At 44.4% G+C, this 12,764-nt stretch overlaps 1 protein-coding gene across 1 annotated transcript in view; it reads left to right on the plus strand.

The window, feature by feature from the left end:
• The first annotated feature begins 6,787 nt into the window (after positions 1-6,787).
• The window catches only part of DCT (dopachrome tautomerase), a 30,276-nt gene continuing 24,299 nt past the window's right edge, over positions 6,788-12,764 (plus strand). Inside the window, exon 1 of the mRNA XM_082246292.1 lies at positions 6,788-7,235. Coding sequence (XP_082102418.1) covers positions 6,944-7,235 — 292 coding nt within the window. The 5' untranslated portion in view covers positions 6,788-6,943. The remainder of the gene's footprint in view (positions 7,236-12,764) is intronic.

Consider the following 12,764-nt stretch of genomic DNA (forward strand, 5'->3'; position numbering starts at 1 on the left):
GCCTAGTGCTGGACTAAAACCAGCTCATGCTCGCTGGCCAGGCTGGGAGACCTTAAGGATCTAAAATATCCAGTCCGAAACCTAGCTGGCTTTTGCTTGTAATTCTCCAGAACTCTACTTAAAGAATAAAGTCCAAAAATGGTTCCCAAAAAATAACAGCTAAGACCAAAGTCCCAGCAGGGAACTAGGTCCTACTCCTAAACTAGGCAGAAACAAACTAAGGGCTGTAGCAGAGTGTGTGGGGTTATGCCCACAAAAAAATCGCTTGATTCCCCCATCAACAGTCAGTGTTGATGGAGGAATACCTCCCGCTGAGACAACCCTTAGAAAAATGAGTACATTCGCTGGACAGATTGTAGCCTGTTCATTTAAGTGGTAGTAAAGCCCCCTGTTTACACACACGTACAGGCAGTGGCGGCTGGTGTTCAAAATTTTTTTTGGGGGGGGTGGGGCGCAAAAAATAAAATTTGCGGAAAAAATTGCGTGACTTTGACGTCACACCACTGTTAAAGGGGCCTTCAGTAATCAAGGAACAATGCCTTGAAAAAGTATTCATAGTTACCCCTTGAAATAATCCACATTTTGTTATGTTATATATCACCAAAATCGTACATGTATTTCATGTGATAGACCAGCACAGCACAGCCTGCTCCATCCCTTGTCATTAGGTGAATGGGATATACAAGGCACAGCTATTCCATTGCCATAGGAACCTGCTTAAGGCTCACCAACCCTGGGATTATCTACAGCACCTGGAATGGCATCTGTCAGGTAGTCTACACCTATTTTGTCTGCTGCACATGGACACATCTTTTGTGCTGATCTGCTTGCTGGATGTGTAGGATGGAAGCAGAGGAGGACTAGAAGTGCCTGCTTGTGGGTCTGGTAGCAGTGACATGGTTTTTGGAAGTGGTGGGTGTGTGATCCTGTCCATTGTGTGTGTTGTGTACAGGGGACCTGCATGGCACTGCTGCTCTCATGGATCTTCTTCCAGGAGGATCCAGCACTTTAACCACTTTACCACCGGAGGATTTTGCTGTCTTCCGTCCAGGCCACTTTTTGCGATTCGGCGCAGTGCGACTTTAACTGACAATTGCGCGGTCGTGCGACGCCGTACCCAAACGAAATTTATGTCCTTTTTTTTCCCACAAACAGAGCTTTCTTTTGGTGGTATTTGATCACCTGTGCGATTTTTACTTTTTGCGCTATAAACAAAAAAAGAGCGTTTATTTTGAAAAAATAACAATATTTTTCACATTTTTTTATATGAAATTCCCCCCCAAAAAAATTTAAAAATCAAATTTTTTTTAAATTTTTGGCCAATTTGTTTTCTGCTACCTATGTTTAGTAAAAAAAATCACAATAAGCGTATTTTGATTGGTTTGCGCAAAAGTTATTGCGTTTACTAACTAAGGGAAAGATTTCTGTCATTTTTGGTGTTTTTTTTTTAACGCGTAATGGCAGTGATCTGCGATTTTTTTTGCGGGACTGCGACATTGCGGCGGACAGATCAGACCCTTGACTGACATTTTTGACACTTTTGGGGGTACCAGTGACATTTCTACAGTAATCAGTGCTATATATATGCACTGTTACTGTAAAAATGACACTGGCAGGGAAGGGGTTAATTTTATTGGAGAGGGAGGGGTTAATGTATGCCTGGTGCTTACTGACGTGTGGGGGGGGGAGGTGACTGAGTGACAGAAGGACAGATCGGATGTCCAGCTATGCTGAACACTCCGATCTGTCAGTCCCTGTCACTATGGAGATCCGCCCGCTGTGTTTACACACAGCGGGCGGATCTCCAGACTCGATCCCCGACGATCGGGGCAGAGCAGCGGCAATCGCCGCTGCTCCTCCGCTGGCCTGACTCCCGCTGTGAATGAACACAGTGGGAGCGAGCCTCCGGCGGCGCGCGAGCGCCGCCCACAAGGGGCGGAGTCCAGCGACGTAGGTCTACGTCGCTGGACGGGATCGCGGCACTTTGCCGCAGTAGCCTCCATGTGAGCGGAGGTAAAGTGGTTAAGCTGCTGATTACAAAGCATGTGATGATATGTATGTAGGTGTCTGTTTCATCTCCCAGGCACATGCTGCCCATAGTACACTCTCTGTCCTAGTGCTCCATCAGCTCAGCTATTGATCCAGCCAGGGTTATTAGCAATATCTGATTAATTGCTAATAACCCTGGCTCAATAGCTGAGCTGATGGAGCACCAGAACAGAGAGTGTACTATGGACAGCATGTGAATAGGAGATGAGACAGACAGTGCCTTGCGAAAGTATTCGGCCCCCTTGAACTTTGCGACCTTTTGCCACATTTCAGGCTTCAAACATAAAGATATAAAACTGTAATTTTTTGTGAAGAATCAACAACAAGTGGGACACAATCATGAAGTGGAACGAAATTTATTGGATATTTCAAACTTTGTTAACAAATAAAAAACGGGAAATTTTGCGTGCAAAATTATTCAGCCCCTTTACTTTCAGTGCAGCAAACTCTCTCCAGAAGTTCAGTGAGGATCTCTGAATGATCCAATGTTGACCTAAATGACTAATGACGATAAAAAGAATCCACCTGTGTGTAATCAAGTCTCCGTATAAATGCACCTGCACTGTGATAGTCTCAGAGGTCCGTTTAAAGCGCAGAGAACATCATGAAGAACAAGGAACACACCAGGCAGGTCCGAGATACTGTTGTGGAGAAGTTTAAAGCCGGATTTGGATACAAAAATATTTCCCAAGCTTTAAACATCCCAAGGAGCACTGTGCAAGCGATAATATTGAAATGGAAGGAGTATCAAACCACTGCAAATCTACGAAGACCTGGCTGTCCCTCTAAACTTTCAGCTCATACAAGGAGAAGACTGATCAGAGATGCAGCCAAGAGGCCCATGATCACTCTGGATGAACTGCAGAGATCTACAGCTGAGGTGGGAGACTCTGTCCATAGGACAACAATCAGTCGTATACTGCACAAATCTGGCCTTTATGGAAGAGTGGCAAGAAGAAAGCCATTTCTTAAAGATATCCATAAAAAGTGTAGTTTAAAGTTTACCACAAGCCACCTGGGAGACACACCAAACATGTGGAAGAAGGTGCTCTGGTCAGATGAAACCAAAATCGAACTTTTTGGCAACAATGCAAAACGTTATGTTTGGCGTAAAAGCAACACAGCTCATCACCCTGAACACACCGTCCCCACTGTCAAACATGGTGGTGGCAGCATCATGGTTTGGGCCTGCTTTTCTTTAGCAGCGACAGGGAAGATGGTTAAAATTGATGGGAAGATGGATGGAGCCAAATACAGGACCATTCTGGAAGAAAACCTGATGGAGTCTGCAAAAGACCTGAGACTGGGATGGAGATTTGTCTTCCAACAAGACAATGATCCAAAACATAAAGCAAAATGTACAATGGAATGGTTCACAAATCACAAATAAACATATCCGGGTGTTAGAATGGCCAAGTCAAAGTCCAGACCTGAATCCAATCGAGAATCTGAGGAAAGAACTGAAAACTGCTGTTCACAAACGCTCTCCATCCAACCTCACTGAGCTTGAGCTGTTTTGCAAGGAGGAATAGGCAAAAATTTCAGTCTCTCAATGTGCAAATCTGATAGAGACATACCCCAAACGACTTAAAGCTGTAATCGCAGCCAAAGGTGGCGCTACAAAGTATTAACTTAAGGGGACTGAATAATTTTGCACGCCCAATTTTTCAGTTTTTTATTTGTTAGAAAAGTTTGAAATATTCAATAAATTTCGTTCCACTTCATGATTGTGTCCCACTTGTCGATTCTTCACAAAAAGTTACAGTTTTATATCTTTATGTTTGAAGCCTGAAATGTGGCGAAAGGTCGCAAAGTTCAAGGGGGCCGAATACTTTTGCAAGGCACTGTACATATCATCGCATTCTTTGTCATCAGCAGCTTAAAGTGCTGGATCCTCCTGGAAGAAGATCCATGAGAGCAGCAGTGCCATGCAGGTCCCCTGTACACAACACACACAATGGACAGGATAACACACCCACCACTTCCAATAACCATGTCACTGCTAACAGACCCACAACTTGATTCATCACACATACATACAGCCTGCCTGTAAGATACAGGTCATAGAGTTGTGCCTCTGATTAGGAAATGTCATGTGTCTTGAACTGGAGTGGACTTACCTCACAGACGGTGACCGGCTGCGTGGCGTGCTACTGCTCTGTGAGAGTAGTAGGCCCGGGGCGGCGGCGGGAGTCGAGTCGGACTGTCTGTCACAGTCAGTCACTCACACTTGTCTGGGCTGGCTGGCTGGGGACTGTCACTGGAGTGCGGAGTTGCGGAACTTAACCAGGCAGTGGTCACTGTCTGAGTCACTGGAGTGGAGTTCCACGGCACAACTTCTCTCTTCTCTTCTTCAGTTCTTCTGATGCGCGGCTAAGCGGCTCTCCTCTGGCGGGAAGGTGTCGGCGGTGATCACGTGAGTGACGCCGGGACGCAGTGACTGGCGCACGCACTGCCCCCCACGCGCCACGTCACAGGTCCCGGGATGTCCTCCTGTGTGATTGGTCCAGGTTGGAGCCTGGACCAATCACAGGCAGGACATCACAAAAGTGGGGAGTGTTGGGGCACATTGCTCTGCGCCCCGATGACCCCCAGAAGGCCGCCAATACAAAAGGGAAACTCTCATGGTGCAGTATATAAGGGTATATTTAATAGAATAATGCAGGTCACTTACAGTAAAATACGATATGTAGCGTGGAGGAATACGCTACATATCGTATTTTACTGTAAGTGACCTGCATTATTTTATTAAATATACCCTTATATACTGCACCATGAGAGTTTCCCTTTTGTATTTTAACCGGGAGGGATAAATGATATATTGTGGTGAAGAGAGGATATCGCCCTATAAGGAAAGGAGCATACAGTGTATTGTGGAGACCTGTATATATATATATCCTGAAGTGCCACATATTATTGGGAGGTATCATACCCATTGGAGAAGATCTAGAGGTGAAATATTGTACCCAAACGCTCATTTGAGTGTGAATGGAGGTGAGCGGCCATTTCACTTAATGCTGGATTGTTAGCTCACCTACCACTGCACCTGGCTGTCACTGGAATCTTCACTGCATTTTTTTCATCACTTGATCTATTTTAACTTTATTCACTTACTACAACTTATGTATGGACTGTTTCAGCACCTATTTATTCACATATAATATTTATTGAATATTTTTTGGACTTATATTATTCACTTATTATTATTCTCGCCATACTTTTTATCTTTGGATTTTGGCAAATATTTTAATAGTTGGATCACCGTCACATCTTTTATTTATTGGTGTCTTTATCTTATCACCATTCCTGCACTTATCACTTCATCCATATTTATACATTGTTGTTTATGAATTTTCAGATTTTATATGAGATTATTTGATTGATTTATTGTATGTGTTTTGACCACATGCTGGAGGTTCACTGCGATTCATAAGTATTTTTATATCCACACTTCTTATATTTATATCACATCAGTGACATTGTTTTTAGTATATCACCCCACGATCAACTTTGCACATTTTTGAACTTAAATTTTTTTTACGTTTTTTACCATTGGGTGGTCCATCGCTTTTAAGGATTAGAGCGCTGATTCCCTCTATCTTACAAAATATTGTGGTACGTGGTGACACTACTGAATTAGCTGCTTGATCCTAGGTGTTCCATTACATCTTTACCCATTTCCTTCATTTTCTTACGTCTTATACCTACTTGTAGCGCATAGGTCTATCCCCTTTATATATGGATGAGCACTGATTTGGCATGGATGAGGCACAGATGAGCACTGATGTGGCATGGGTGAGTACTGATGGGCACAGATGAGGCATGGATGAGCACTGATGGGCATGGATAAGGCATGGGTAGGCACAGATGAGCACTGATGGGTACGGATAAGGCATGGATGGGCACAGATGAGCATTGATGTGCCATGGATGAGCACTGATGGGCACAGGTGAAACATGGATTGCCACGTATAAGGCATTGATGAGCACTGATGGGCACTGAAAATCCAGTCCACTCATGCTACTGCAGTCTCCTTCCTCTCCTCACACGCTGTACGACACCGATTTGTTAGCAAAGTGATCGCTCCTTCATTGGATAGAGTGATCACGTGGTAAAAGGCCGCTGTGATTGGTCTTTTACCCAGATCTGTGATGCACTGGGTCCCGAGGACCCAGCAATCACAGACACTCCCAGGTGCATGCCCCAGGGGGCATGTGAGAAGCACGAGCACGTCAATAGACGCCCTCCCAGAACTTCCCCGCCGCGCTGTACTGGTCATTTGGCTATACCGTAGTCGGCAAGTGGTTAAAGTGCATGCACAGTGTTTACCATGGATTCCAATGGCCCTAGTTCACACCAGTGCAGGGTTTTCCCCTGCAGTCTACAAAAGTAGAACATGTTGCATTTTTTTCTGTATGGAATGCATCTGGAACGTGTAAAAAAACGCACAGGTACCTCAGATGGTGGAAAAAAACGCAGCACGCAGAGATGCACCTGGAAGGCAGAAATCCTGATCACAGTTGCAAAAAAAAAAAAGATGATACAAATACATGCACATTTTGTTGTGCAGATTTGTGTGCAATTGTTTGAGAAAAGCTGGATATAGTGCTCCTTGTATGGAGGGGGTCAGTGTATGGAATGTGAGTAGACGGTCACATTGCCTATAGGTCAGTCATGTGCCCTCACGAGGAGCTCTCTAATCCTCCTCATAAAAGGGTGCGCAGCCCGGACCGGCCCTTCCACAACTGGGAAGCTGGGTCACGTGTGGGCGGGGAGGATTAGTTGTGGCTCATTAATGGTCCCATCACCTGTGCAGTAAATCGTTGTGGAGTGACTCAGGGTATACATAGAGTCGTCTCCCAGCGGCTGAGGTGATTCTATCATTACAGCAGACATGGCTCATGTGAGGAGTGTGTGCGCTCTGCTCCTGCTCGCCCTGTGCGTACAGCGCCTCGGAGCACAGTTCCCTAGAGATTGTACTACAGTGTCCGCTCTGGTGAATAAGAGGTGCTGCCCTCCTGTGGGCTCTCAGGCAGACAACATATGCGGCTCTGTGGAGGGCCGGGGACAATGTGTACAGGTCCAGGTAGATGAGCGCCCCTGGAGCGGACCGTACACTCTGCGCAATGTGGATGACCGGGAGCGCTGGCCACTCAAGTTCTACAACGCCACCTGCCGGTGTAATGGTGAGTACTGCAGCTGATACCCTAATTCACACCTTTACTGCTGTTTCCTTTCTTTACTAAGCTGGCCATACACTATACAATCTGATTGTATTCTCTTATGGGAGCCACACATGCTTTAATTGTATGATTTGATCAATGGGCGATTCAATAGAAACGATTAAACCTGCTGTTGCATAGCCATAACTTCCCTTCGGATTAGTGGTGGTAATACACTTTCATTTTATCATTCAGTTGATCCTTTCAAAGCAGCAATCAAAACTTTTTGGATTTACAGTCAATCTGTAATCAAATTTGACCTGAGACAATTGGCTGGGATGGGAAATTATTGATCATTTTACATTGATCACTGATCAGATACTTTGCATTGATCACCGATCAGCTACTTTATTTTATCAATCTGATCCATATTTGACCTGAGACAGTCGGCTGGGGCAGAATATGATTGATCAGATTCTTTGCATTGATCACTGATCAGATACTTTGTTTATCAATCTGATCAATATTAGGCCTGAGACAATTGGCTGGGATGGGAAATGATTATTTTACATTGATCACTGATCAGATACTTTGTTTATCAATCTGATCCATATTTGACCTGAGACAATTGGCTGGGATGGGAAATTATTATTTTACATTGATCACTGATCAGATACTTTGCATTGATCACTGATCAGATACTTTGTTTATCAATCTGATCCAAATTTGACTTGAGACAATTGGCTGGGTCGGGACATGATTGATCATTTTGCATTGATCACTGATCAGATACTTTGTTTATCTATCAGATCCACAGGCATGCACAGGGGGTCTGCCTGGGCACACCCTAATCTCCCTGTGCTGCATAGATTCCCCCTGCTGATATTTCACCAAAGCCCTCCAACAGGGCTTATAAATTAAAAAAAAAAAAAAAAAAAAGACTGACACCGTCCAGGTTTTAATACATTTGGGGTACACACACACCCTAATGCAATAGGCCACACACACCTATGATCTGATCATATTTCAATCGATCAATTTAAGCCATTACATGGTAGAAACAAAAAATGCCAGGCATCCTATCTTGTCTATCAGTTGAAATCTACTTCCCTAGGCGTGCCAGGTGAAATAAATGGGTTGTAGGCTATAGATTGATTATAGCTTGGAAGCAATTGATCATGTATCGAAGTGAGTATGGCCATCGTTCAACTTAATTTAGATCAGATTTAATCAAACTGAGTCAATTGGCCAGACCAGAAAGTGGGTGTTTCCTTTTTTGCATCAATTGGCAGCACTGCAATGTTATGTTCATGAATACACTTCTATTTTGACCAACCAGATGATGAGATTGCATGCTGGAAACCGATGTAATCAATCCCATCTACACTATCAAGCAAAATCCACTTCCTTGTATGTGGCATATTGATTAAATAGGTTACATAGTCATCTTGAAAAAAGACACAAGTCCATCTGACTCAACCAATAAACAAAAACCAGGTTCTCCACTATAGTTATACCTATTGGGAGAGGTTAATTGGAAAATACATTTGTTTTCAGTGTGTATGGCCACCAATAGCATTCCCAAACTGACGTAGTATGCAGACAAACCACCAATTCGATTTGGCTTCATTCAGATGTGGTTGGGGGTGGAAAGCGGCAAAAATGTGGTTGAACTGCGTTTTTTTTTTTTTTTTTTTCCACCTGCCAACCACCCCCCGCACCCAGCCCCTTTAAGAGACACTTCAGGCTTTTTCCCCTCTGTTTTCACCTGGTGATCTAACCAGTAACCCCACCTGTAGTAAAGTGCCTTCGCTCTGGATGAATGGGCACAATGGGCACCTTTTGGACAGCAACATTGTCAATCTAGGGGGAGTGGAGTGTTGGATGTACTAGCAGATTTAAATGCACCAACAAATTGAAGCTTAACTCCAGCTTATTTATAATCCTTGTTACAGCAAACCATTTTGTTCCTGATAGGATAAAGGTTTTACATAAAAGCTGACTATTTGAAGCACCCCTGCTAGTGTTAAATGGTGTCTCATCCCTGTAACTGAAAGAGCTTGTTCTGCTGAAAAATAACACTACTGGCACTTGTGGCACAGAGCAGGTGTAGCGTTAGTTAGGTTTTGCCTGGACTTATCCTTAAGAGCCGGTTCACATAGGCGCGACCTTGGAGCGGCGTGCACGGACTTCATATCATTGAAGTCAATGCAGGTCGCCCCAAAGTAGTACAGGACCCTTTTTCTAAGTCGGAGCGACTTGTGTCGCTCCTATTAGAACGGGTCCTGTGCTAATCTATGGCAGGTGACCCACGGCGACTTGTCAGGCGACCAGGTCGCCTGAAAGTCGCCCCAGTGTGAACCGGCTCTTAGGCCTCATGCACACTGGATGTTTTTCCAGCTGCTGTTTTTGGTGCCAGATGTTTTTTTTTCTGCAGCCAGTAAACTCCCCAGCAAGTTATCTTATGTGTCCATGCACACATAGGCTGTTGTCAGCAGTTTTTGGCAGGGGGGGGGGGGGGGGTTTCTGGCTGGAAAAAACCCCAGAACTAGTGGGTTTTGAGAGGCATTTTTCAGCTGTAAAAGGTCTAACGCTGATAAAAGCTGAAAAACGCCAGAAAATGCAGCTATTTGGCGTTTATCAATGTTTGTTTTTTTTAAGCTTTTGTGAGAGTATAGTTTTGCTAAAAAAAACACTACAGCTAAAAACGCTTAGGCCCCGTTAACACTGGGGCGATCTGACTGCTCGCACCGTGACCTCGGAGTGGCCGGCACGGACTTCATAACATTGAAGTCTATGACAGTCGCTCCAGGTCGCCCCAAAGAAGCTCCGGACCCTTTTTCTAAGTCTGAGCGATTGCATGGGTGTTCACACGAATGCGATCCAATTCCTGTCCGAAGTGACAGTTTCCACTGTGATATGCAAACTAATCTGGGGGTGTCATTAACTTTTTGTATTGAAACTAACAGCAGTTCTCATATGGCAGTGTGATGAACTGCCTGCCGGCAGTGGATTCGCAGGGTTCCCGCATCGCTCCAGTGTTAACCGGCACGAAGGGCTCATGCACACTGCATCTCAAAGAAGCTGTTCCTACAGGCTTGCGCTTTTTTCGGTCTGGAAGTTTCCCTCCATGTTAGCAAATTTGTCCATGCACTCTATGGCTTTTTCAGGAGTTTACAGGCAGAAAAAAAGCCCACTCGTGTTTTTAAGAGAAGCTTTAGAGCAGAAAATATGTCCATGTGCCCTAAAAAGCATGAAACTCACAAAAAAAACAGAACAAATTAGCTGGGGGTTGTGAGAAAAAAAAAATGTGCAAAAAAAGCACAAGAGTCTTCAAGCTTTTAGAAATAAAAAAAGAGAAACAAAGTCTCAAATACCTGTAAATGCAGCTTATTTTCTGAGCTGCAGTATGCATGAGCCCTAATACTGGCTTAAAACGGTTATTACTAGAACATTAGGATTTCCTCCCACCTCCTGTTCTGGTGACCACTGTAAAACATTGGTTTTCTCATGGACAGTGGTCACTAGGACAGAAATTTTGGCTATCCATACTGTAACATTTGTCCCGTAACACGTAACAAAAACTTTCCTCCTATTGTTTCAAAATACCATGAGCAATTCATACATTGATATCCATACAAGTAATAAATTCCTTGTTTGCCTTGTCGTTCCGTTTTTTTTTTATAGTTGCACTATTTTATTTTTTAATAAAAGTTTGCAAATGATAAGCAAGTGACGTGTTCAGGAATTCCTGTAGGGTTGCTTGATTCCTGTTTGTATTTGTAACATGTGATACTAAAACATGCTGTATGGGCTTATTTACCCGAGAGGGGGGGGGGGGGGGGGGGCAGCAGTAGAAAACAGGCATTTGAGTCCTGCTTTACTACCCCATTAAAGTGGTTGTGAACTCCCACAGATAAGTAAGCCTATAATAAGGCTTACTAGAGCTGCATGATTAATGTCGCGCAGCTCCGGCAATTCATACAGCCAAAGTCAGCGGACCTGAAAGGAAGACAGGTGAAGATGGATGCTGGATAAGAGGAGAGGAGAGCGCCTCTGAGTGCAATGATATTTTATAGGAATAGGTAAAAACAGTAGTAACTCACATTAAAGTAAGGAACAAGGCATGTGTGATGACGTCCAATGTGGCGGTGTAGATCCACACCGAAACCGCGGAGCCCAGGATGGTCACGGCAGACAGTTGTGGAGCCGGCATCCAGCAGTCTTCTGGGTGGGCTGGTGGAGGCCACGAGGTGATGGCGTATTGACGTCAGAAGGGCAGAAGCATACACACTACGCGTTTCGGAGCATGCACGACGGCCACAGTGGGCATGCGCGCTCCTTTTTTCAAGTGTATCAATGTATGTGGACACACTTGAAAAAGGAGCGTGCATGCTCTGTGGCCGTCGCGCATGCTCCGAAACGCGTAGTGTGTATCCTTCTGCTGATGTCACACACCATCACCTCGAGGCCTCCGCCAGCCCGCCCGGAAGACTGCTGAATGCCGGCTCCACAATGGTATTCCGTGACCATCCTGGGCTCCGCGGTTTCGGTGTGGATCTACTCTGCCACATTGGACGTCATCACACATGCCTTGTTCCTTACTTTAATGTGAGTTACTACTGTTTTTACCTATTCCTATAAAATATCATTGCACTCGAGGCGCTCTCCTCTTATTTACTATCCAAAGTTGGCTTCACTCTCCTGGAGAGCTTGCCCTTGTATGTGTCACTCACTTTTTAAGGGACCAAAAGTAATGGGACAATTGGCTGCTCAGCTGTTCCATGGACAGGTGTGTGTTATTCCCTCATTATCCCATTTACAAGGAGCAGATAAAAGGTCCAGAGTTCATTTTAAGTGTGCTATTTGCATTTGGAATCTGTTGCTGTCAACTCTCAATATGAGCTCCAAAGAGCTGTCACTATCAGTGAAGCAAGCCATCATTAGGCTGAAAACAAAACAAACCCATCAGAGAGATAGCAAAAACATTAGGTGTGGCCAAGTCAACTGTTTGGAACATCTTAAAAAGAGAGAACGTACCAGTGAGCTCAGCAACACCAAAAGACTCAGAAGACCAAGGAAAACAACTGTGGTGGATGACCAAAGAATTATTTCCCTGGTGAAGAAAACACCCTTCACAACAGTTGGCCAGATCAAGAACACTCTCCAGGAGGTAGGTGTATGTGTGTCAAAGTCACCAATCATGAGAGAACTTCACCAGAGTGAATACAGAGGGTTCACCACAAGATGTAAACCATTGGTGAGCCTAAAAAACAGGAAGGCCAGATTAGAGTTTGCCAAACAACATCTAAAAAAGCCTTCACAGTTCTGGAACAACATCCTATGGACAGATGAGACCAATATCAACTTGTACCAGAGTGATGGGAAGAGAAGAGTATGGAGAAGGAAAGGAACTACTCATGATCCAAAGCATACCACCTAATCAGTGAAGCATGGTGGTGGTAGTGTCATGGCGTGGGCATGTATGGCTGCCAATGGAACTGGTTCTCTTGTATTTATTGATGATATGACTGCTGACAAAAGCAGCAGGAT

This window comes from Pelophylax lessonae (genome assembly GCF_965119305.1).
Source record: "Pelophylax lessonae genome assembly, chromosome: 2".
Lineage (NCBI taxonomy): Eukaryota > Metazoa > Chordata > Amphibia > Anura > Ranidae > Pelophylax > Pelophylax lessonae.